Source organism: Musa acuminata, chromosome BXJ3-9 (genome assembly GCF_036884655.1).
Source record: "Musa acuminata AAA Group cultivar baxijiao chromosome BXJ3-9, Cavendish_Baxijiao_AAA, whole genome shotgun sequence".
In the NCBI taxonomy this organism is placed as follows: Eukaryota; Viridiplantae; Streptophyta; class Magnoliopsida; order Zingiberales; family Musaceae; genus Musa; species Musa acuminata.
In genome coordinates this window covers 496,458-521,043 of record NC_088357.1, presented here as the reverse complement: position 1 = coordinate 521,043, position 24,586 = coordinate 496,458, and the positions used below count along the sequence as shown (strand labels likewise).

At 43.3% G+C, this 24,586-nt stretch overlaps 5 protein-coding genes across 9 annotated transcripts; all 5 read right to left on the bottom strand.

The window, feature by feature from the left end:
* Positions 1–257: 257 nt before the first annotated feature.
* On the bottom strand, positions 258–1,891 carry LOC135648542 (U-box domain-containing protein 4-like). The gene is made up of 2 exons (XM_065166308.1): positions 1,557–1,891; positions 258–1,149 (listed from the first exon to the last, which is right to left on the bottom strand). Exons 1-2 carry the CDS (start codon positions 1,844–1,846, stop codon positions 348–350), a joined length of 1,092 nt encoding a protein of 363 aa, XP_065022380.1. The 5' UTR covers positions 1,847–1,891; the 3' UTR covers positions 258–347.
* A 2,871-nt stretch (positions 1,892–4,762) lies between these two features.
* On the bottom strand, positions 4,763–7,303 carry LOC135648773 (beta-1,2-xylosyltransferase XYXT1-like). Of its 2 annotated transcripts, XM_065166707.1 has the most exons (5): positions 7,153–7,303; positions 7,013–7,096; positions 6,560–6,697; positions 6,335–6,454; positions 4,763–6,224 (listed from the first exon to the last, which is right to left on the bottom strand). In XM_065166707.1, the coding sequence occupies exons 1-5, from the start codon at positions 7,289–7,291 to the stop codon at positions 5,032–5,034; spliced, it is 1,674 nt and encodes a 557-aa protein (XP_065022779.1). In that variant the 5' UTR covers positions 7,292–7,303; the 3' UTR covers positions 4,763–5,031. The 2 variants fall into 2 exon arrangements, with proteins under 2 accessions (XP_065022779.1, XP_065022780.1); XM_065166708.1 differs by lacking the exon at positions 7,013–7,096.
* A 4,267-nt stretch (positions 7,304–11,570) lies between these two features.
* LOC135649495 (alpha-1,3-arabinosyltransferase XAT3-like) lies at positions 11,571–14,188 on the bottom strand. Of its 2 annotated transcripts, none has more exons than XM_065167897.1 (3): positions 14,039–14,188; positions 13,764–13,923; positions 11,571–13,003 (listed from the first exon to the last, which is right to left on the bottom strand). In XM_065167897.1, the coding sequence occupies exons 2-3, from the start codon at positions 13,897–13,899 to the stop codon at positions 11,823–11,825; spliced, it is 1,317 nt and encodes a 438-aa protein (XP_065023969.1). In that variant the 5' UTR covers positions 13,900–13,923; positions 14,039–14,188; the 3' UTR covers positions 11,571–11,822. The 2 variants fall into 2 exon arrangements, with proteins under 2 accessions (XP_065023969.1, XP_065023968.1); XM_065167896.1 differs by having other exon boundaries at positions 13,764–13,968; positions 14,039–14,176.
* Positions 14,189–15,349: 1,161 nt separating this feature from the next.
* On the bottom strand, positions 15,350–17,805 carry LOC103996594 (beta-1,2-xylosyltransferase XYXT1). The gene is made up of 4 exons (XM_009417525.3): positions 17,489–17,805; positions 17,266–17,343; positions 16,831–16,953; positions 15,350–16,707 (listed from the first exon to the last, which is right to left on the bottom strand). The coding sequence occupies exons 1-4, from the start codon at positions 17,613–17,615 to the stop codon at positions 15,512–15,514; spliced, it is 1,524 nt and encodes a 507-aa protein (XP_009415800.2). The 5' UTR covers positions 17,616–17,805; the 3' UTR covers positions 15,350–15,511.
* A 2,614-nt stretch (positions 17,806–20,419) lies between these two features.
* On the bottom strand, positions 20,420–23,042 carry LOC103996593 (alpha-1,3-arabinosyltransferase XAT2). 3 transcript variants are annotated; one of them, XM_065169351.1, is made up of 4 exons: positions 22,885–23,042; positions 22,625–22,811; positions 22,250–22,519; positions 20,420–21,741 (listed from the first exon to the last, which is right to left on the bottom strand). In XM_065169351.1, the coding sequence occupies exons 2-4, from the start codon at positions 22,764–22,766 to the stop codon at positions 20,531–20,533; spliced, it is 1,623 nt and encodes a 540-aa protein (XP_065025423.1). In that variant the 5' UTR covers positions 22,767–22,811; positions 22,885–23,042; the 3' UTR covers positions 20,420–20,530. The 3 variants fall into 3 exon arrangements, with proteins under 3 accessions (XP_065025423.1, XP_009415799.2, XP_065025424.1); XM_009417524.3 differs by having other exon boundaries at positions 22,439–22,519; XM_065169352.1 differs by lacking the exons at positions 22,625–22,811; positions 22,885–23,042 and having other exon boundaries at positions 21,914–22,393.
* Positions 23,043–24,586: the final 1,544 nt, after the last annotated feature.

Genomic DNA, 24,586 nt, shown 5'->3' with positions numbered 1-24,586 from the left:
AATATTTCTTTGAATATGAACTTATGTTCTACCAAGTCTCTGCCTTCCTCCATTCTCAATTTATAAAACTTCCATTTCAGAAACATCTTGTTAGTTAAGCTTTTAGCTAAATGAATTTTTTTTCTCACATAAACCTGAAAAAATATTTTATGGTAAAGACCTTAGAGATCACTTTCAGAGTACCAAAAAAAAGGTGTTACGCTTTCATATTCATCAAAACCTTGAAACTCAATATATACTTATTGACACGAAGCTTAATTTATTAAGAAGTTAGAATTTAATTAAAACTCTCTCAATTAATTCGAATACAATTACAACTCCTAAAAATACTTATACACATTTCGAGTTCATATGGATGCCCTCTGTTGTAAATGTCTCAAGCTCATCTCCATGCTGATCTGCACCATCTCAGCCAACATCTTCTTTGCCTTCCTTGTCTGATCAGCGCTATCAATTTTGGAGACGATGCTACAAACACTGCTATCAATAGTGTCTGCTGGTAGCTCAGACTTGTGATGGCGAGAGCTTCGTAGTAGCTGAAGCAGCATACGAGCTTTCACTTGAGACTTGGGAGTCCCCTGAACAGTGAGCTGTAGAAGACCAGGAATGACACCCTCGTTAAGCACAAGTTCTCTATATCTACAGTACTGATCACTCTCGCACATTGTCAGGAGGGCTCCTACGGCATGCTCTCTACTTCGGAGAGACCCTTCTTCAAGTACTTGTATCACCGTCAGCACTCCGCCTTCTGCGTCTGTCAAAGCAGTCCTTCCCTCCTCGAAGTTCACCAGTGATTCCAAGAGGGCGCTGCACTTTTCGGCTGTTCGGGATGACTTTTTGGAGGTCTTCAGCAGATTTATCAAAGACGGAACAGGTTGGAGTGGAAGGATAACCTTCAGGTTTTCTGCGATCGCTGAAAGATTGTAAAGAGCCCTGACAGCATCATTCTTGGCTTGTGGATTCCCATCTCCAAGGATTTTGACAAGGAGGGGGATGGCATCAGAGGCACTGATTTGAGGCTTGTTGATGGGCGAAGCAGAGAGAGTCAGGACAGCTGCAGTTGCATACTCCTGTAAGCTAGAATTTGTGGATTGCAAGAGATGTAGGAGTGATTGGAGTGCGCCAGCTTCCACTATCTTGATTTTGTTCCTGAAACCATAAAACTAATGATGTCAAAATCATCACTCCATGTGTTGGTGCAGAAATCAAACAACACAAGGCTTCCTTTAGCAACTTCTCTCGAGGTTTAATTTCTTTGTCGTAGCACAGGCACATGTAATTCCAGCAAGCCTCCAATAGTAGAGTCATCCGAGAATTTGGACATCGACTCCATTATTGTCCATCACATCAATAAAAGACACAAAAAGCGGACATAAAAATCTACAGTCGTCCCGTCATAGAGGGTAGAAAAATAACAAAGGAAAGATAAAAGCATGATGAGAAAACAAAGAGTTATAAGAACAAGACAAGAAAACGACATGAGACAACCACTAAGAGACAATTACCATACGCTGAATGAAGATATCTATCTTCCGTCGAAGAATCAAAGTTCGCACCTTTCGTCCCCGACGGCGAGATTCAGGAGGGCGAGGATGGCGGCCTCGCCGGACTCAGGGCCGCCCGACCGGAGCAACGAGACGAGCGGCTCGATGGCGTCGGAGAGCTGCCTCCGGTGCTTAGACGACGTCTTCGTCAGCCGCCGGATCTCCCCCGCTGCCTGGACCCTGCTCTCCTCATCCTCCAACCGGATCCGCTCCATGATCGCGGACATCTCCGCTGCGGTCTTCTCCCCTTCCGTTCCTCCTCCGACCAGCTCGCCGGCGAGCCCAATATCCGATGACGCCATGCCACTTCTCTGTCCTCTCCTCTTCACGCTTCACAGAGCGGCATGGTGGGGGGGCCGGAGGAAGCATTTTATAGTAGAGGACGGTCGTTAGTTGCCCGATAACCATGTTGACGCGTCGCATCTAGTGTCGGTTAGCGATGCTAAGTTTTGACGGCACAGATTGCTCAATCAAGTTTTGATACATTGCTCTTGGGTTGATTCGAGTTCGACGTGGCGACACGTGGATCTCTGTGGACCATTGGTTGTTCGTCTTCCTGGGTCCCAGCATTTTGAATCCTTTTATTTGTAGTATAAGAAAAAGATGAGAGTCAAAGAGGCGCATCGCATCCTCGCTTTCTCTCTAGAAAGCAACTTAAATCTCTCCCTACTTTTGCTTTATTTCGATAACCACGAGGGACACGCTTCGATACATACATATATACATACGTATATGGATATATCCTCTAAGTTGGAAACTTCATTGTAATTTTCTTGTTGCAGCATGGAATCTTGGATTCATGCACATCCTATAGACTACTTTTCTGGAGTACTGATGCTGACGAAGAAGAAGTGTAAATTCTGATGAGAGCGCGCACTCACTCGCACATACCACAAATAAAGTCAAAAAAAAAAAAAGAAATAGAAAAAGTGCATAGTCCGGAATTTGGTGGCGGATTGGGGTCCAGCAAACGAACCCAACACGTTTGTCACGTATCAGTAGACACGTGTCGGTGATCTCGTGAGGCTCGGATTTAAGGATCACGCAAAAGCTAATAATACTGGCAACAATAAAGTAATATGCAAGATATGGTTGGCTGGCTATATATAATTGTACGTGTGTGCGCCATTGTTTCGGTCTCTGGACGTAACGCAGCGCATACATATCGTGTCGCCTTTTTGTTTTGTACTTTTTACCCTTCGGTTCTTCTGTAGCAACTGCTAATAATAGCATTGCTTTGTTCCTTTTCTTCTTTAATAATTGATGGTAATAATGCGTTTTGGTAAGTTGCCAGCGTGGCATGCGACGTGGGTGGGATAACTGTGAAGCAAAGAAAAGGATCGCAACGACCGTGTGTTTCTTAACGGCTAAGCCTATCTTTCTCTCGCTCCCGACAACCGCCATGTCACCGGTTTGACGTGTTTTTTTTTTTTCTTTTAGAAATAAAAATAAAAATAAAAAACCAAAGAGATTTGTTTTCATCGCTCAAAACTTGAACATTAATATATCATGCTGCAAAGAAACAATGCTATCAAGCTTCATCCTCTTTTGTTAGTCTATTATTTTTTTTATCCAAAGATAATAATAAAACGAAAACAAAAGAGACAATATTAAATTCTCGTTGTTTAGCTCACTTTGGTTCCACGTTGCCGTCGGTGTCAGCATCTCACTACATATTTGTGCGTTCATGTGGTACATGCTGTCGAGATTTCTTTAGTTTGAGTTGTCTTTTAGTGCTTTCGTGTTGCTCTTCATTTAAAACCTGCAGGTTGTGATCTTTCAACGCTTGCAAGAAAAGCCAAATAAAAAGATGGAATTGGAAGAGCAAGCAAATCAAATCTGCTCATGCCTTGTATCGACGTCTAATTTGATTTGGACCGTCTAAATCGATTTGCATATGTGAAATGCTGATGAGCAACTCTACATGTTATCACGAATCAAGAAACGCTGCAAATACTACTCGTACATGGGTAGGTGTCTTCAAGACTCCTCCACAAATTTAACTTAGTTGGGTGATAAAGAATGAATAGGCGGAAGCATGCAGGATGATGAAAAAAGACAAAGGCTTACCGAACTCGAAGCTAAGGTGATGGTGCCAATCCATGCATCCATTCTTCTATTCTATCCAAATGCTAATGCTGTGGATATGTGTCGCCGTGCAGATATGAAACGAGACCTCGATCACATCGATCTTAGGTAGTGGGCATATTAAAATACTTCCTAGGACTCCACTTCTCGGATTATTGCTCGCTTTGTAATCCCGGCTGGTAATGTGATCGTACCAAACGCGTAGCTCATTGTTTATGCAACTCCTACACTTGAATACACCAGATCAGATTGGATTGGATGATATCATATCCTCTTTCACCTGAGTACCCAAAGCATCCTCATGTAAGTAAGGTCCCTACACCTGTTATGCCATCTCGGATCATGATAGATTAAGTGTTAGTGTGAGTTATAGCGTGAGACCAGAGTCTCACACAGATTCTAGACTACATATCCAAAACTTGGAACTAGAGAAGAGTAAAACGTATGGATCTAGTCTCACATCATAAGTTGAAAGGAGTGATTTAAGATCAACAAGCTAATGACTTAATCATCTTATGGAAGTGGATCAAATACACTTATTCCACGAGATTCTTTTATGCAAACCCATAAACTCGGAGTGTCATTCAATCCACGGGAATCACGTAGCGAGGTGCATTTCTAGCTGGGGAAGTCAGCATGCTGGTCCTGTCGGAGTAACTTTTGAGAATAGAGGTGTCGTAGACTGCATGCAATCTTTCAGAGACAAATAAATGTCTGATGGATTAATGATGGCTTTTTGGCTTCAGTGTTCCCCAAAATATATAATATTTTAATTATATATTGGCTACGTAGCGAAGTCAATTAGTGTACATGCAGATCGCAGGGGGAGGCGAAAGGGGAAGAGGGGGTTGCTGCTGGAGGTGATGGGAATGGGTCGATCAGGAGAGTGACTTCTTCCTCTTCCTACGTTTGGATAATGATCTCTGCTTCCTACTTCCCTATGCCTCCCAATCATCTTCGGCAGCTTCTCCCTTCCTCCTCCTGTCCACCTCGCCCGGCCAGCCACCTTCCCGGGGAAGGGGTTCATCTGCACATGGCTGTACTTCCAAATTAGGTACGTATCGGATGCTGTCTCACGCTTGTGTTGTGTAAAATATCATAAACACTTGTCCGTTTTCTACATGGCTTCACAGAGTGCAGCAACTTATCGCCATGGCTGGTTGAGTGATTTGGGGGCGGATGGCGACATGCCATTTACTATGTAGTAGTATTACTGTATACACGTCGTACAAACACAGAAAGGAAAAGCGGCATCGCTACGAGGCCCACTGTAATTTGCTGTGACAGCACCCAGAAAGGCATTCATGAGTGCAAAATGATTGCTGTGGCATATATAGAGTCATCCGTGTGGTCGTTCGTAATTGATGGGACTAAATCAATATACAGAACTCCCGGTTCTTCAACTGTACTTCTTTTCACGGAGAAGCTCGAATGCCCTCTGTAGGACAAGCCTGAATCGGTTCACATCAAGCTCTACGTTTTGTTGTTTGAGGTAGATGTCCCTCAGTTTGAACCAGCCTTGCTTGTGAATGGACTCGGGGTCCTTGAACACCTGGTGGTCTCTGGGGAACGCTTCCTTCAGGGTGCTCTCCTCCACGCTTATGTCATACTGCAAGTACCGCAGCTTCATTCCCATGGCAGGCTCCGCGTAGAAGTTGGTCGCTATCCAATCCAATTTGCCCAGTGGCACCACCTGGATCACGATGGCGTCGGTGGGAAGGAAGACGAAGTTGGTCAGTCCTGCGCCGTGCACGCCCACCATCACATCGCACGAGTTCACCACCCGTGCGAACCTGCCCACATCGAAGAAGTCGGGCTCCGACGCCACCACCTCGTACCCCACCCCCTCCGCCATGCCCACCACCTCCTCCAAGTTCATGAATCTTCTCGTCCCGCCCCTCGCTATCAACAGCAGCCTTGGCTTCTTGCCGGGCGGCTCCCCGGCCGCAGCCCACGCGCGATCTCGCTCTAGCGAGTAGGCTCTCCTCGTGAGCCTCACGAAGTCCATGATGGAGTACCCTTCTGGGGCTCCGGCGGGATCGATCATCAGGTCCCTTTCGGCTCTCAATCCAACGACAGCATGCTTGAAACAATGCACTCTGTCGTCATTGTCGTAATCGATTATATCATACGACGACAGCTTCATTAGATATGGGCGGTACTTGTGCATCCACCAACCTTGACGATCGGCAATGATGAACTGGACCTGGCCTTGGAACGGGCCGGCAGTTTGGAAGAGGGGAATCAACACGTCGGCGAAGTCGTGGAAGCAGTTTCCGCTGTGTCCGCCGGTCGAGAACAGGACGCCGGGGACAGCGTGATTGACAGTGCATCGAGGGGCTTCTCGATCGCCATGCGGTGATGTCAAGTTCAAAGCCCGGACTTTAGCCATGGCTGAGTCGTCGAACTTGCGAGGATAAGGTCTGATCTGCCATGACTCGTTTCTGTCTCTGCTGCCCTTATGATCAGAGGGGGTAACGAGCATTACAGAGGACAGATTCTTCCCGATGACTCTTATGTCACCTTCCATATCGCAGACGTCTGATCTGTGGTCGGAAAAATCACACATGGGCTTCCTCTCAGGCGCCCCATCTGGAAGACAATGCAGTTAATGGCTTCCATTAAACTAGACTATGCAGTCTTTTTTTCTCTTGGAAGAATTCACAATGGCAAGCTCAAATAGGCAACGAGTACAAGCGAACCTGATTCGCTAGAATCACCAGCAGTTAGTGTCTCCAGCACTTCCCTATCGTTTTCCGGCTTGCAATTACCCGAACTCGATTCGCACAACCGGCTTATTCCCTCTTCCTCCTCCTTGCCATCTGTCGGGTAAATTAACAGAGCGTCATTTTACATTAATGGACATTTGATATATATACACTATATAAACCAATCAGGATTACAAATGAAATAGCACGGTTGATCACCTGATCCGTTCTTCGTGCTGGAAACATTATCTTCTTCAAAGGGAACTTCGGAAGCTGACTCTGCGGAGGAAGCATTGCCATGCATCTCGATAGCGTCACTTCTTGTAGGCTTGCTCTCTCGTGTTGCACTCTCATATTCTTCGGCAAGAGAACAGCAGAATAGAAAAGAACATTAGACAACATCGTCTATGAAAAATCGTATCAAATCCATATTATCAGAACACCCACGTATCCTTCTCGCGGTATAAAATCAGAATAACACCTTGCCTTTTGTTCTGAATCGCTTACCGAACAAGCATTTTATTCCAGCAACACAATAGTTGCTCACTTCAAATATTTTCTTCGATCGAAGAAGAAGAAGGGAATATTAGGCGTTCAGCTTCATTTTTTCAAGTGAGCAAGAACTAGGACACTAGAACAAATGAACAAAGGTGATCGCCTGATTGGTCTTACCTGATAGTTGAATCCTTTTGTTCTTTTCAACCATAGAACTCATAGGAGTTACATCTATCGATGACGAGGACGGCAGGCAATTCACTGTAAAAACTAGAATTACACCACAGAAATGTTGGAGTACAGAGAGGAGAACTCACGGATAGACAAATGCTCCATGCTTATCATAGTTTTGGATATCATAACGTATGTCGTTGACACCAGAAAGCATCCGACGATTAGTCCTGATCCGAAACTGCGAGGCTCGACCTGTGGCCGGAACTTCTTCGCCAACTTCATCCTGCATGTGTCGTTGAGCTGTCTATCAGGAGGAGGAGAAGCAATGGAAGAATCGACATGCAAAATGCAGAGCTTATAACAAGTGAGAAAAAGGTGGCAGAGCTTATGGCGGTCGGGTGCCGATGCTATCGTTTTTGGTGGTGAATTTTTTAAGCGTCAAGTCTGAATCACAACCTGCAATCGTCTAAGGAACCGAGAATCACGTCTTGTTTGGTTCTGCTCTTTCCACATTAGATTTGGATTTTGATCTCCAATTATTAGTGAAAACTGTAATCATTCTCCTCCATTATCGCTTGGAGGTATTATGGAGCTAATTCAAGAATGTCAAAGAAAATTGTTCAGATTGTATGTTATGTTTTAACCTATCATATGCTTAATTTTCATTCATTTCTTTCGTATTTAAGCCAAAAGTCGGGTTAGAAATATTGTGATGACTTTTGTTGGGCTCTGTTTCGGAGTTGATTTATACAGGGAATCGAACGGCTGAAGCAGGCGCCGTCGAGCTTTAGCCAATTTGCTGCTCAAGATATGTGCCTTGGATCCCGCGTCCGTCCTCGGAACACTTTGGAGGGTGCTCTCTTCTCCGCTCGTGTCCTAGTGCAAGTGCGTCAGCCTCATCCATCCCATCTCTGGCTCTGCGTCCAAACGAATCGTCACCTCCCAGTCATCCCGCTTAGCCAATGGCACCACCATCACGTCGCATGAGTTCACGGTGCCTGCAAACCGCACCCAGTCGTTCGTGGCATCTATCATCTGCACATCTCCGTCAAGAACTGGCGGGAGATCCGGAAGAGAGGGTTCGCACCAGCCAAATCGTGGAAGCAATTGTCGGGGTCCGTACACGCCGTTGGCGAAGACGACGCCAGGCGCCGTGTCGTCACCGACGGTGCATACCAGGAAGCAACAAGCATCGGCCCGTACCTTCTCCGCCGACACGGGAGGAAGCAACAAGCATCTCCCGCTTTCGAGCACAAGATCTGAGGCGCCATGACTCATTAATTCTCTGCCGCCGACACGGGAGGAAGCAACAAGCATCGGCCCGTACCTTCTCCACCGCGGATTTCCGTTCCCAAGTCAAAAAAGAAGGAGAGATCACACATCGGCCTACTCTCGTGTTCCGCATCCACATTTATTAGCCATGCAACGGATGAATCCAGCAACAGTCATCGGTCAACTTCAAATATGGGAAGAATCAAAGCGGGGGAGACGTTGCGCACTGCTACTCTTTAGTTTATTTCTCGGGCATTTTAAATCCCTCGATCTGTGTGTGTGTGTGTGTTCGAAATGACAAATTTAGTCATTAAAAAAAAAACTGGATCCCATACGATATTTATTGTGGTCGCTTTCTTTGGTTATTTAAAATAGATTTATATTTCTCGAATATTTTAGTTGAAAGAAAAAGAGTCGCAGGGATGATGATAGACCCATGATGATAGACCCAGAATGATACTGGACCCATAAAAGAGTGCAATGAGTTGCTAATGATGCTTGGAAGCCTCAGTAATTAAGGAAAAGCCCAGCAAATAAAATGGTTTACTTTTGCGTAGACGTGCTGCCGAATTTCCATGCAGCTACCTGCTTTGCATAAACGTGGTTAGTACCTAACGTTGCCACGCCTGCATGAAAACAAAGTAAATGATGTTTTTACAGCTCTAATTACAGAGTTCAAGCCTTCCATCAAAAGCAAGGCTAACTAGCTTCCCGAGTGCTCCAAGCCTAGATCCGCCTGATATCTGCTCGTGACACTCAGAGCATGCAACCTAGTACATAGTATGACATACATGATAGATCATAATACACAGCGAAATTAAATGAAATTATAATCAAACAGAACACCAAGATATACGTAGAAAACCCCTCCAATGCGAAGGGTAAAAATCACGAGGTGAACTAGAGATAATGTATTATGAGAATAATGAATATACAAATCTTAATCTCTTGCCCTAAACCCTAGCAACAATCACAAGAGAATAATTGGGATACAAGGATCACGTCACTGTCCATAATATCTAAAACCTCCCCAAGTAATCACAGCAAGAGTCAATTATATATCTGATCTAACCTGAGATGAGAACACTGCTAGATCATTGAGAGCAATCTCTCTGTTACGTTGTCCTTATTTTCTTCCCTTTCTTTCTTTTGTTTTTTTACTTTTTTTCTACTCTTCTTTGCTGTTGCAAAGATCACCACGTTGCTATAGTTTTTCTCCCAAAAACGCAGTCACCTGCGTTTAAAATGCAGCCACCATACCCCCTTTTATTGATCTAAGGTTAGGTCAAAAGTGTGTGGACTGTGAACTGATAAAGCCCACAATGGGCTGAACCCACTTTAAGCTATCAGCCCAACATCGAAGTGCTCCATATGAAAATCCCACAATGCTGCTACATCTGCCACGGATTGCATGTTTGAAGCAACGTATGGTGTCGTCGTCGTCATACTCGATGATCTCAAACAGTGGGTACCTCCTCTTCATCCATGACGGCTTCACGTTTGCAACGAGAAACTGGGAACGAGCACGACGGCATAACTAAGTTATGGAACAAGTCTTCCGCTGTGACCATCCATCCACCCGTAGCAAAAAAACGAGACATAAGGTTTGTCTCTTTCGTCATGGCCAAACTGAGGATGGAGCAGCAGACACCATCCTGCGATCGCTGATGATTAACATCTAACATCTAACATCTAAAGGGACCACCTTGAAAACCAACTTGATGTCGGTCTTGAGTTGGTCAACCATTCTAAATCTGCCACCGACATCATTCCGCAACACCACTCATCGCATCCTCAACATGTTGCTCATGGAGCCGGATGAACTGAATCTTCCAACTTAGAAGGTGACTTGCAAGTTTCGATTTCCTAATATCTGTCTATGAGTCTACATCGGTCTGTATTCTGATTACGATTGGTTAATAAAAAAATTTTAAATTTTTTTAAAGATATAATCTTGATAAAAGGGATTCTCTTAATTATCATTATGAAATTTTTCCTCTCGTCTATAAAATGATAGAATGCAAAGCTACCGATGGAGGACAAATGGGTAACTGTTAGGGTGGGAGAGAGGTCTACCACCATCGATGCCAGCGGTGTCATCTTCCACCATCGATGTCGTCAACTATCGAACGTTAAAATTATCTTTTTACCTCTTATTTTCATATTTTCATTAATAAAATTGATGTTGTTAGAGTAAATGGACCTAATTATTTCACTTTCGTAACTACAAATATGTTAATATAATTTTTTAAAATACAAGGATCAGGACACTAACGATAGTTAACTATAGAGGGCAGTTTGTAATTAGCTCAAGATATAATGATACACGTTTGAGTCGATATTCTAATTGATATTCTTGTTTACGTAATTAATATTATTTATTTTAATATTTTGTATACATTTATGTATGTACGTATTTTAATTGAGTGTATATAATAGAATCATCACAAATTATATAAGTTATTTTGGATTATATTAGGAAAGACTAATAGTGTTGTGGTATACAAAAGAAAGCATGATATTAATGACATACAAACACTAACTCGCATTGGAATTATATTTATTTGACTTATTAACTTATTTTATAAAATTCGTATACATGTATAAAATATTTTTTTTAATTTTTTTAGTAAAATTATTTTAAATAAACTTTTATTTTATTTATTTTGATTTTATTTTGTATATCTTACTAACTAATAGGTTAAATAAGAGAATGTTAGAATACATGACACTATCTAATTAAGATGTATTCTAAACAGAAGGAAAATTTAATTATAATATGATTCCTTAGGACATGAATTAAAAGGATGGATTCTCCTAATTACATCTTCTTTAGATTATAAATGGTAAGATCTCAAGATATTATAGGTCTTCTATTGTTCTAGTAAAAAAATAAAGAAAAAAAAATACTAGTCTAATTCTATTAACATCATTATAATATAATTTTTAGATCTGATGACAAACGCTTGTACATCAAATAAAGATTTTTTAAATGACACCGAAAGCTGCGTATCATAAAATTATTCTATCATTATTTAAATTTAAATATTTAATCACGTCACGAAAATACACATAGCCGTGTGAGTAATTGAATAATCGGCAAGGACGAGTATTGTTATTTCAAGGATACACCCAAACTTATTATAATCAAAGGATACACGTAGATCGATGCATCATCCATCATCTACGAACGTAATCGAGATTAGAATAAGAAGAGTCAGCTTTTGGAGAGGCACGGGATGATCGGGAGCAGTGCGCCAGTGATTAAAGACGGGAGACAACTTTCGTATACAAAATAAAAAGACGACGTTCCTCGAAAGAAAAGCCCAGTCAAGGATATTTATAGCTCCCAATCTTCTCTTTTGACCGAGAAGATAAAGAGGACGAGCAGCACCAGCAGCAGCTCATCTGCGATCGCTCGACATGCCATCCATCATACCCTCTCTTCGGATTTTAACATTGTCCATAGTTTAAAAGAATAAATTGGAAAACTAAACTCCTGAAAATAAAACAATAATTAATAATATATTCATCTTTCACCTCATTCTCCCCGCCGGTGGCGGAGGATCCGAAGGGCACGCTCCAGGTAAGCCCTAAACCTCGTCACATCAAGCTTCACGTTCTGCTCCTTGAGGAAGATCCTGGAGAAGGTGTCCCAATCCGCGTTCTGAGGATGCAGCGACATGGGGTCCTTGAACACCGCGTGCTCTCTCGGGTACAGCTCCGTGAGAGTGGTTTCCTCTTCGCTGATACTGTATTCCAGGTAGTTCAGCTTCATTTGGTCGGACGGGTCCCTGAAGTAATGGCCGGCGATCCAGTCCAGATTACCCCATGGCACTACTTGGATCACCACAGCATTCGTAGGCAGGAACACCATATTGGTCAGCGCCGATCCGTGAACACCCATCAACACGTCGCAGGAGTTGACGATGCGCGAAAATTTGGAGACGTCAGGATCTCCCTCTGTGACCACGACTTGGTAGCCCACCTCTTCCGCCATCCTCACAATCTCCTCCACGTTCATGAATCTTCGTGTCGTGGCCCTGGTTATGACCATCAGCCTTGGCTTCTTGTCGGTCTCTTCACCCATCCTCGACGCGTAGTCTCTCTCGAGGGAGAAAGCGCCTCTGGCGAACTTGGCGAAGTCGAACATGGTGTACCCGTGCGGCGATTTGGAGGGCTCCATTTGGAAGTCCTCGGCGCTGGTGCATCTCAGGCCCAGGGTCACATGCTTGAAGCAACGGATGGCGTCGTCGTCGTCGTACTCGATGATCTCATACCGAGACAGCTTTTTGAAGAAGAGTTGGTACTTGTCCATCCATGCCCGGTTCAGGTTGGCTATGAGAAACTGGACCTCGCCGCCGAAGTGGTAGGCGGTCTCGAAGAGAGGCACAAGCACGTCGACGAAGTCGTGGAAGTAGTTGCCGGTCCATCCACCGATCGCAAAAACCATTGCAGGGACGGTGTGGTTGACGGAGCAGCGCCTGTCTTGGGCGTACCCATCGACCAGTTTCAAGGTCACCTCCCGAACACGAGCACCTGATCCGGCGTCCCATTTACGAGCATAAGGCTTGATCGCCCACGATTCGCCTCCTCCTCCGGCGACAAACACCATCCTGGTATCTTTGCCCATGATTCTAACATCGCCGTCTGCTTCACAGATGTCGGATTTCCTGTTGGACGTATCACAAATGGGCTTCTTCTCAGGCGTCACAAATCCACCTTTGCAAAAACGGGCAGCAACAATTTGATTTAGAATTCTGAAGCTCGATCTAGACATCAGACTACTTTCCCCGACAAGAACAAGAAAAACAAATCAAAAACAATAATCTTTGGGTTTATGGAAGCAATCAGTCAAAGATGAACACCATCGATACGGAAATTATCTTATCGGTGTCTGTTCCTTCTTCCGTGTGATGAACACCATCGAAAGATGCTGAGATGGGGATTTATGCAACCGGGTCGGTGGCCTCGGTCCTTCACCAAATCTTGCGGTTGGACAATAAATCAATCCATGCATGTGGTAGGTGGGGACTTTTACTGACTACCCATAATCAGTACTACTGCTGTGGAACTTGTTTTGATGCGACAAAAAATGAGGCTGAAAGATCAAATTGAAGGACCAAGGAACTCTATCTGATCCTCTCGGAAACAGAGGTCGTCTTCGCTCGGGGGATCCCTCCGATTACATCTTGTTTTTAACTTCCTTTTCCAAATCGAAGATGCTATTGTCCCCAGAAGAGATCAGATAAACTTGAGAGAAACAGAAAGAGAAAAAAAAATATCAAGAAATTGGGGGTCGAAATAGGAAGATCTGAGATTCCACACTCCAAAATTGGGTTTACCTTCAAAGAAGTATTTTTGTGTGTGCAAAGAAGACAGACGACGGTTGTAGCTGCCATGTTGCCGCTACACCATCAAGCTGTGAGAGAACTCGAGCTGATGGCAGGCAGATCTAGTCGAGAAAGGAGCAGCGAGTTACCAAGAGAGAAGCGCATGCTGGTAGTCCTCGTCCTCGTAACGTAGGTCAGCGCCACCAGAATGAACACCGCAACCAATGCCACGCCATATTTCTGAGGCTTCGCTCGGCGGTTAAGGTTCCTGAACGCCTTCGCCATTTCCTTCGTCCCCTCTTATTCTCACTGGGATTTCATTCGGGATGGTAAGCACAAGCCGTGGCTGCAGAACTTGTGAGCGGAAGTCCGCAAATCAGAAAACAACAGGATGGAAAAGAGGAGGAGAAATTGTGGAACTCACAGAGGGGGAAGGAACCGAGTGGAGTGGAGAGGTACCCAATCAGCAGGACCTGCTGCCTGCACCTCTTTTTTAATGTTTGTGTCGGCTGTAATAGTGCTTGCGATCCGAGGGGAGTTCCAAGTTTTACAGCTAAATTATTGCAGATGGCCAATTGCGTTGAGTGCGGAGATCAACTTAATTCAGCGGATCCACACAGAATAAGAAATTTTTATTCTAGTTTACCAAGAGAACCGACGAGGATAATAATAGCGACATGACGCGCTACGATGTCAGTCACGTCTGTAAGACACTCTGCCCCAAAGAGGACAATAATGTCGACGCGATGTGCGCTGACGTCACCCGCTCCCAGACAAGGATTTCATCGTTGTCTGACCCAACATGCTTCGCCAAGACAGAGGAGAACGGTGACCGAGGCTCGCCCATGCCCTGCGGCAGTTCGGTCCTCCACGCAACGTCAACGGCAATGTCAGACGCAATCAGAGGTACGATCCTGCTTTTGCAGGCAGGCACATCAGGTTAACACTAAACTCGCCTATAAATACCCTCGAGTTCTAAACGAAAAGAAAAAAAAGAAAAAGAAAAGAGAGAGCACTTCTTCACCTAAAACCCCTTCACATCCACTAACTTGATCGTCGGAGGGGTCGGGCCGAGCTTCCGACCCGACCTGTGTGCAGGTGTAAGGACGGGATCGCTTCTTCCCGGCGCCACGGAAAAGCCTTCCTCTCGACGCAACGACCCGACCGGACCGCCCTAATCGGCCACCGGGGCAATTTCGAGGGACGTCGTATCAGATCCCCATCATTCGGACCCTAACCAAGCCGCGTCGGCTCCGAGGCCACGCATAAAGTTGTTTACACTAACAAGAACAACATAATAATAATAATAATAATATCTCAAATACGGAGACATGACATCAACCTCATGGTTTGCCGGTCGGAAGATGCCAACTCATTTTTCACATGTCGCTGGCGTGGAGGTTGTGCCGTATCTTTCAACCTACTAGCAGCCTAGATTTTTTTTCTTTTTTTATTTCCTATTTTCTTCCAACCATTACAAACTTGATGTTCGATTAGATGTTTGACAGTACGAAAAAGCCATGAAAGTTACTTGACGGTGTAGAGAATTCCAAGGAGGACATTAAAATGGGCCATAAGGATCCAGTGTTTTTTGCTTTGTTAAAGTTTTCTCCTTTTCTTTTGGAACCAAACAAAAAAAAATCCTGTTCATTCTCTGCCGCGAGACTTTGTCACTCTCCACACAACCAATTTGAGATAAGATTCACAAAGTAAAAACAGTGAGAGTAGCAAAAAGTAAAATAATAGTCTCAATAAAGACTAGGTTTTAGCTCAGAGCAAGAAGGCGGCTCAAACCATTGGCGGCGAGGAACGACTGTATGGTATGATCGATCAACAAAAAGAAGAAGAAGAAAGAAAATAAACTCCACCCAGCACACCTAACAGTACAGTGTTCATTCTAGCGACCGAGAAGGTCCATGGCTCTCACCAAGAAAGGCCTGAACCTGTTCACATCGAGCTTTACGTTTTGTTTAACCAAGTAGATCTTCCCCATCTTGAACCATCCCTGCTTGTGGAGCGACTGAGGGTCCGTAAACACGGGATGCTCTCTGGGATACTTCTCTGACAGTGTGCTCTCCTCCACGCTGATGTTGTACTCCAAGTAGTTCAGCCCGGCTCCCATGGACGGGAATCCAAAGGTGTGCGTGGCCATGCCCTCCAGCTCGCAGCAAGGCACTATCTGGATGAGCACCGCATTCGTGGGCAGGAACACGAGGTTGGTGAGCCCGGCACCGTGCACACCCATGATCACATCACAAGAGTTCACCACACCGGCAAACCCAGCCACGTCCCCGAAGTCTGCGTCCGCACGCACCACCTCGTAGTTCAACCCCTCCGCCATTTGGACGATCTCCGGCACGTTGGTGAACCTTCGAGTACCGTTCCTCGCTACGAGGAGAAGCCTCGGCTTCCTGTCGGGGTGTTCCCTCAGGCTGATGGCGTGCGCTTTCTGCAGGGAGTAAGCCGACCTCAAAAACGCGGTGAAGTCGAGCATAGAATACCCGTTGGGAGCTCGTGCAGGTTGGATCGTCAAGTCATTGTGGAAGCGGAGGCCGACCATCACATGTGGGTGGCAGAGGACCTGATTGCTGTCGTCGAGATCGACGAACTCGTATCGCGTGAGCCTCTTAATAATCGGATCGTATTTGTGGAGCCACCAAACTTGAATGTTGGTGATGAGAAACTGGACTTCTCCGTCGAATTGCCGTGCGGTCAAGAACAGAGGGAGCAGCACATCGGTGAAGTCGTGGTAGTAGTTTCCCGTGAATCCACCCAGCGCAAACACGATGGCGGGGACGGATCGATTGATGGTGCATTCGGGGACGCCTCCGGGGCTGCTCGCTGTTCTAACCGATACTTTCTCCACGTTTCCCATTTGCTTTCGGACGTAAGGCATGATCTTCCACTCGTTGCTTCGCTGGTGCGGAGAAACAAACACCACCGACGAAGACTTCCCGTGGATGCGAACGTCACCTTTCATCTCACAGAATTCCGTTCTTGGATCCGAGAAATCGCATATCGGCTCCACCACTTGGGGCTTCATCGTCTGAGACCTTTCAGCCTCTCTTTTAGGAGGGAGAATCTCTTCATCTTCTGAACAACATTAAACATGTCTGTGCAATTTAAATGAAAACTTGCAAGACTAAACTCGTTACTCAGCACATGAATCATCATCATATCTGAGTTGCTAATTAATGGTCAAGCGATGAAGCTTACTTGGTTTCTCGGACTCTCTTTTCTCTTCCTTGGCAGTGATGGGGGAAATAGCAGAAAAATTGGTGTGGTGGACCTTCTCCTCTGCAGTATTTCCATGTCCACCCTCCTCTTTCCTTAATCTTTCTGTTACATTGAGAAATAAAACTCAATTAAAGTCAAAAATCAAATCCTTAAATCGTTTTTGCTCAATCTGTCTTGAGATCAGAACTTGGGTGTGTTCCCAGAAACAGAGATCTTTCTCCTTCGTTTCTTTTTCCACTTTTTCTCTCCGAAAACAACCCAGAGGTTTCTTGAAGAACTCACGAGTCCCAACAATCGTGCATTGTTGTTGATGATTTATGCAGATTCTAATGACGGCGACATTACCAGCCCAACAACAAAGATTCAATCAACCCTACCAAACAAGCGATAGCCAGAATTTGTATGATTTCTGACCTGGCTTCTGTAGACTAATTTTGCCGTCCACCACCTCGACAGTGCCAACCCTGTAGGCTACGGAAAGCTGCTGATCAACTGCAAAACAAGAGTCGCAAGATATTAAGACGATGCTGCTGCTGCTTCCCCCAGATAGTCTACTTGCTTCGTTTGCTTGCACCTCATCAACCTCTGGAAGTAGAGAAGAAAAGGATTCGTTGCTGAGAAGGCAAGAGAGACTCACCGGTGGTCTCCGACATGGAAACGAAATATGTCAATATGACTATGCAGCATCCTACCAGCAACGCCAAGCCGAGCTTCCGCGCTTCGATCCGGCTCATGTTCCTTACTATGGTCTTGTTAAGCCCCATCTTCCGCGTATCTCTGAAGCCCCAAGTTTCAGCTGAAGAGATAGATATCAGATCGCTCGACCAGAGACCTGCCGTGTGGAACTCACAGCAAGCCACTCTCTTCTTCTACCTCGAGAAGAAGCTATAGACTAGACTCTTTCCTTGTTGAGAACATTTTCTACTCCACCCATTTCTGCTGCTGCCGCTTACTATCATTATTATTATTATTATTATTCCAAAGCTCGCTTAGACTGGAGAATCCTGAACGTGAGGTTTAATATGATCGGTTAAGGATATGTATAATGTTTTCTCATCTTCCCTCAAAGAGAAAAAACAAAATTGCTGTTTCAATAAAAATAACAAAGAAAACGAATCTAGAACGCTGAGATAAAGCCAGCTTGACATGTGTGGCAGAGGTAAATTGCTCACAAGAAACGTAAAAAGATTTCTTACCGTAGCTTTTCCTCTTCCCAATGTTATCACTGACCGGTGATTGACTGCCCTTCCTACAGGGTCTGATTCATGAACCTGTGATATATATATATATATATATATATATATATATATATATATATATATATATATATATATATATATATATATATATATATATATATATGTGAAAAGATGGAGAGAGAGAGAGAGAGAGAGAGAGAGAGAGGTGAAGAAAAAAACTTAATTGAAGGTGAGAAATTTTGGATGATCATATCCTTTTAACTAAAAAGAAAAAGAAACATGATATTTGATTAAGTTGATGTGCATGTTAAACTGCAGCAACCCACACCCAAAATAAGAAGAATAGGACAAGCAAAATCACGTTATGGCAATCAAAAATCTCATTAGTGATGTATGATACAAGCCACACTGCAATTTCGACGTGGAGTTTGAACTTTAGCTGGACACCTTCCAATAATTGAAGGATCATCGTGCTTCCTTTTGCCTTTTACTTTTGGCTTATTTCACCCTTGGCTTCTTGTCAACTAGAATAAAATACAATGAAAGCTACCTAACTAGATGCGCCATGAATGCTAATGTCCGTCGTCGGCTGCTTCTCATATAAGCTCCTGTTCTCGATAGAGGTCCCCAGGGAGGTTCCCTACCGAGAGAGGATGCAAGTGGTCCCTTTCGGCAGTAATAGATGCCCGGACAGCGGGGCGCGGCGCATTTGCTTTCCTTCCCTCTCTCATCGGGGATGCCTTGGGAACACAAAACCGGCTTCATTTTCCTTGAATTCCACTCGAGATCAGTCGTGAGGCATGCATGTCCAAACCATACTTGGCTACGGTTCTACTTTCACCACCACCGCCGAGCTCTCGCCATCCCCATCGCCATCGCCATCGCCATCGTACGCTATGTGTTCTCCGCTTACGTATTATTTATATGCATCTATTTATTTTTCTCTCAACCCATCAGAAAAATCCGACTATTTCTTTTTCCCCTTTTACCACATATAAATAAATATATAAAAGTATTTTGTAAAATAATAAACCTTAACGCCTAAGAAAAGTATTTTCCCCTCATTCTCCGGACAGACAACTCGATTCATCAACCAGGTTAAGCTATACTTTGTCTAAGATTTGTATCTTTTTGGACTTCGATAACTTCGTAGGAGGAGAAGGCTTTAATACCAAAAGAGTACATAAACGAAGGAAATTAATGTGGTATTTATGATATATGTCATCCTCGCATTGGCTTCTCTTCTCTATTCTCCTTTGATGGAGCTATCAAACTATGTTGTGACAGCCAGTTTGTTGTAGTTGCATAGAGATCGATCCAAAGAGGAAGCTTCATTAGTGTGTTCTATAATGGTGGTGATGATCTGTTATGTGTACCAATCATAAATTACTTTCTCCAGATCTGGAGTTTGCCAGTCCACTTTGCTTGCGCACGTCTTTCACGAATGAGGTTGTAATTTGACTTCTGCAGCCGACAAAGAAAAAATAAAATAACAAAAAGTATGATTTCGTACAATGGTCGATGAGGAAATCACGTAGCTTGTGATCTAACGTGATAATATTCCAATGGCGTCCGTCCATGACTTTAAATCTCCGTGAGTGAGTTGTTCTCGAATGCAATTATCGAAGAAAGAACATTGTTTAAAGTTGGGTCAAGTTGGGCAGCGGTGCCAATTAACTTATGCAAGAGACCATCCCTAAATTGTGGAGCAAACACATTGTTAGCTGTCTCCTAAGTTTATTATGTTTGTCTAATTAATAAATCAACAAAATGATGCATCACCTTCTCCTCTCTCTCTCTCACTCTTTTCTTTGTTTTGTTTTTCGATCACTTTGTTGGCGAATTAATGTGGTATGTATCAACATCAACTATTGACGCAGAAACACAGATTCAGATCCAGAAATCAACATGGAACTCACGGTAGCACATGTGCTGATCGATGAGCCTCGAGACGTCTGATACATACATGTAGCATTAAAGTTTGCCTTCCTTCAGCTTCAGCTATATAAGTTTCATTACAATATGAATCGACTTCTCCTACCCAAATCGCTAGATAACAATCTTGTCGGTTTTCTATAGCAGGACTGATAGCTTTGTGTCATGGGACAAAAATAAGGATCGTAGGGTGTTGGTAGGGTCAGTCGCAAGGTCTCGCAATGTATGTTCAAGACAATTGGTGGCGTCACGTACGTTTTACGACTACCGGAGACGTCACATTGATTCCAAAAAGGTCTGTCGTCTCTGCACCCGCGGCTTGGAGTTTTCTGGTCGTATGTGGTAAATGAGGTTTCTAATGACGGGACAGACGATGGCCTCAGTCAAAATGCACCGCCCCAAGGCAAGTCCACATGCACACGGATCACAAGGTGTGACGACGGCCAAGTGTTGCATGCATCATTTCTCCTCCCTTCTCGATCGATCGATCTCTACAAATCACAACGAAGTGGAATCTTTCAGAGCTTGTCGAGTAAACAGTCTTCCTACCGATGAAGAAGCTGGCGAGCATGCACGAGAATGCTACTGAATCTGCTCACGTCAAGCCTTACATCTTGATTGAAGAAGTATATAGAGGTCCAATTCCGCCAACCATCCTTCTGAGCCAGAATGGCTTGCGGATTTGTGATCGCCGGATCGGTAATGCCGTACCTGTCCACCAGCGAGCTCTCCGTGACACTAATGCTGTATTGCAAGTACCTCATCTTCATCTCCAACGCCGGCACTCCGTAGTCGGACCAACAGTACGTCTCCAATCCACCCAGAGGAACGACTTGGATTACTACCGCATTGGTGGGAAGGAATATAAGATTGGTGAGCCCGGCGCCGTGCACTCCCATCATAGCATCACATGAGTTCACTACGCGCGCAAATTCCCCCAAACTTTGGTTCTTCTTGATCTCCGCTATCACTGGTTCGAAGCCCTGCCATTCTGCCATTCGAGCGATCTCATCGACGTTGCTGAATTTTCTTGTGCTCTTCCTCGCGATAATTACGAGTCTTGGCTTCTTCTTCTTCTTCTCCTCTTGCTTTTCCCCCAGCACGATCGCTGTCTCCCGCTCCAGCGAGTAGGCGCTCCTTATAAATCGCCCAAAGTCGAACATGGTGACACCACCAGATCTTGCAGGATCGATGCTCATGTCCTTGTGGAACGTGATGCCCACTATGACTCGAGGATAACAACGAACCAGAGGATCCCTGTTGAAATCGATGATCTCATAACGAGAAAGCTTCTTCAGTAGTAGTTCGTATTTGGCGATCCACCACGGGAGCATGTCACTTATCAGAAACTGAACTTCCCCATCGAATTTATGCGATGTTATATATAGGGGGACGACCAGATCGGTGGTTTCGTGGAAGAAGTTGCCCATGTAACCTCCGGTCGCAAAGATGATGGCCGGAACCGAGCTCTTGACGTCGCATTTGGGAACATCTTCTTGGTGAGTACTCGAATAACCTACAGACAATTCGGTGAGCCGAGATAATGCAGCATGGTCTCCCTTCCGAGGATGAGGCTTTATCCGCCATGATTGCTGGAGTTCCGAAGCGTTCCGATCCGAGGAAGTAACAAAGAAGACGGATGAGGAGGTAGCACGGACCCTGACATCGCCCTCCATGTCACAAATATCAGCTCTTCGGTCCGACGTATCGCACAAGGGCTTTCTCTGTGGCTCCTCGTTTGTGTCGGTTCCATCTTCTGCAACCAGACAATTAAGATTAAAATACTAGGAACTTGTCATAAGAACTTCGAGATGTTGTTGGTAATTTTATTTAGATCCATGAGTGAATTCGCCCATTGGATACGGTCGTTTGTTGATAATATACTAAGATCCATGAGTGAATTTGCCCATCGGATCCTTTGAAAGTACCCCAATAGTCCATTGGTCTTGTCCTTTGGTCTTCCCCAAATTTGGTTCTCTTAAATTCGAGAAGAGCCGTGTGGAAATCCGTCTCCACATGATATGAAATTTGGAAAACCTGCCTTTTCCTAACTGAGATGTTCGATATCTTCTACATTGTAAGCAACAAAAAGAAAAGGTGTTGATCATGGAATGATTACCGCAACACTAGAAAGCAAAAGAGAAGCGTCGAGATGGTAAAACACGACGATCATCGATCTCAGCTACTACATATGGTGGAAATTTACAACTGTTTTGTCTGGAGATCTTTTGTTCTTTTTGTTTTCCCTAAAACTACGTGCGTACCTGAGATTGTTAGGTCCCAACGCAAGCAAAAGGGTCTTGGAACAACTATGTTCATGGTGCCTCGTTTCAGCAGATTCAACTGCTTAATTTCCGGCTTGGATGACGGGGATGAGAGTCCCCACCTCCCTCCTAGATCTGGGTGTGCCCGGCGATGATTCGAGAGGAGAAGGTATTCGAGAATTGGCTTACCTGGGTGTGGGTGTTGAGGACCGGGATTTTCTTGGGCCCCAGAGACAGGAGGAGTCGTGTGAGCTGACAGCCACGAACTCACTGCAAAAACAGCCAAGATCAACTTGTGTTTAGAAGCTCCGGCTGAGACCGGCAGAAAGGAACATCTTCGATGACGACGAGGATCATGGGAAAGATTTAACTCACGACTTGGAAGGGAGACAAGAGAGCCGGCAGACCCCGCAAGAAGGGCCATGGAGATGAGAAAGCATCCCGCGAAGATGACAAAACTCAGAGTCTGAGGTTCTACCCTGGTGAAACTCCTCAACAACTTTGCCTGGCTCCCCATCCTCTCGCTGAACTTAGAACTTAGGCGGCGACGATTCCCGGTTACCTGTACAAGACCCTCATCATCATCATCGTCGTCGCGGAGGGAGAGAAAGAGGGGCAAATTATTAGGCATCAACCACTCCGCACGAAGTCAGTCGGCGATGTTGCTTTCCTCCGAGCTACCCCATGGGGTATTGGCAGACATGGCACCAGACTTTTCCTCTCTCCGTCTGTCCGCTTTTTGGCATCCCAAGCGTAGCCCTGACCATATTTGATAGGGTGCGTAGTTTCTGAGAAATGGAGAGTTGACTCGACGACGATGGATGTAGTAATAATACTACATTAAGTTTAATTAGCAATTTGAGTTACAGTGATTACATGTAATTAATGTTATACTCTCTTTTATATACTAGTTAGTCTGTCATAATGTAGTCCATAATAACATCAATAATTTATCTTGTATCTTATCAAAACAATCATGTTATTATATTCAAATATAATATGTATAAATATAAATATAAATAGGATAATAAAAATAAATAGTTTTAATTACGAAAATAAAAAAATATTAGTTATAATGTGTACTTAAATATGCATCACTATATCATTTATAAGTTACTCACAAACTTAATCATAAGAACATATATTTTTTAAATACTTTAGGTGGTGGTAAGGCTTAAGTTAATAAATCAATACAATCAAATTGAAATTCTTAATTCACATTAATTATTTTTAAACTTATTTTCTAATTACCTTATACTTTAAAACTACTATAATACTTGTTATTCTTAAAGAGAAAAGATACTATGATATGTCACAAAAAATATTCAGTAACTTGATAATTAAGTTTCACTAAACCAAGTCCTAAATAAAATTTCACTAAAGCTTAATTAATGGCCCTAAAGCATACTACTAAATTAGCTTGTGTCATCGGTACTATAATTTGTATTATACTATTATTGTAAATAGCTCCTCCACATGATATAGATATAAATAATAAAGTAAACTTATTATTATCGAGATAATTTATAAAATCAACATATAAAAATACTATTATTTCAAACTGATTTTTATATGTGAGTAGATAGCCTTTCATCATCTTAATATCTCATCATTTTCTTTATAATTTTCTAATATTCTATTCTTGAGTATTTTGGTATTTATCTAACATTCCAACTACAAAACTAATATTTGGTCTCATACAAATACAAATTTAAGCATATAATATACTTCAAACTATGTATATATAAAGAATATCCATTCTTTTCTAAGTCATTCTTAAGATAATGACTTTAATTGAATCTAATAAATATATCATTAACTAAATAAAATTACATACTATATCTCTTAAAAGACTCGATTAATATATTTTTTTAAGATAATCTTAATAATGCCTGAGATATATCTTTAAATATCTCAATACCAATAATATATATTATCTTATTCATATTAATTATCTTAAAATTCTTGGTGAAAAATATCTTATTAGTAATCACTACTAACAAGCAAAATGTTATCTACATATAAAACTAATAAACTTGTTCCTACTAACCATCAGATATATACACTAATCAATAATATTTTTTAAAATTTAAAAATAATAATAAAATACTAATAAATAATATATTTCTTAAATTTTAAAAAATAATGATATAATGAAACTTTATATATGATTATCTAGAAATTATTTAACTCAGACAATAGTGTCCGTCTAGAGTCTAGAATCTCGCCCTGAATTAGACTAGCAAAACAAATCGATTAAAGCACTGGGATCTGTCAGTAGTTGTCATGACTTGTTCCAGGGTAGATCTGTAGGAGGCAATATCGGTACGTCTCTTG

Excerpts from the sequence above, each read along its gene's own strand:
- LOC135649495 (XM_065167897.1), bottom strand. The coding sequence starts at position 13,899 with ATGGCGAAGGCGTTCAGGAACCTTAACCGCCGAGCGAAGCCTCAGAAA. Across the intron at positions 13,004-13,763 it reads CAGCATGCGCTTCTCTCTTG|GTGGATTTGTGACGCCTGAG; the intron begins GTAACTCGCTGC and ends GTTTTTGCAAAG.
- LOC103996593 (XM_065169351.1), bottom strand. The coding sequence starts at position 22,766 with ATGGGGAGCCAGGCAAAGTTGTTGAGGAGTTTCACCAGGGTAGAACCT. Across the intron at positions 22,520-22,624 it reads TCTTGTCTCCCTTCCAAGTC|TGAGTTCGTGGCTGTCAGCT; the intron begins GTGAGTTAAATC and ends CTGTTTTTGCAG. Across the intron at positions 21,742-22,249 it reads TTGGGACCTAACAATCTCAG|AAGATGGAACCGACACAAAC; the intron begins GTACGCACGTAG and ends GTCTGGTTGCAG.
- LOC135648542 (XM_065166308.1), bottom strand. The coding sequence starts at position 1,846 with ATGGCGTCATCGGATATTGGGCTCGCCGGCGAGCTGGTCGGAGGAGGA. Across the intron at positions 1,150-1,556 it reads CTCGCCGTCGGGGACGAAAG|GAACAAAATCAAGATAGTGG; the intron begins GTGCGAACTTTG and ends TTATGGTTTCAG.
- LOC135648773 (XM_065166707.1), bottom strand. The coding sequence starts at position 7,291 with ATGAAGTTGGCGAAGAAGTTCCGGCCACAGGTCGAGCCTCGCAGTTTC. Across the intron at positions 6,455-6,559 it reads CAGCACGAAGAACGGATCAG|ATGGCAAGGAGGAGGAAGAG; the intron begins GTGATCAACCGT and ends TTTACCCGACAG. Across the intron at positions 6,225-6,334 it reads TGGTGATTCTAGCGAATCAG|ATGGGGCGCCTGAGAGGAAG; the intron begins GTTCGCTTGTAC and ends ATTGTCTTCCAG.
- LOC103996594 (XM_009417525.3), bottom strand. The coding sequence starts at position 17,615 with ATGGGGCTTAACAAGACCATAGTAAGGAACATGAGCCGGATCGAAGCG. Across the intron at positions 16,954-17,265 it reads AATTAGTCTACAGAAGCCAG|AAAGATTAAGGAAAGAGGAG; the intron begins GTCAGAAATCAT and ends TCAATGTAACAG. Across the intron at positions 16,708-16,830 it reads AAGAGAGTCCGAGAAACCAA|AAGATGAAGAGATTCTCCCT; the intron begins GTAAGCTTCATC and ends AATGTTGTTCAG.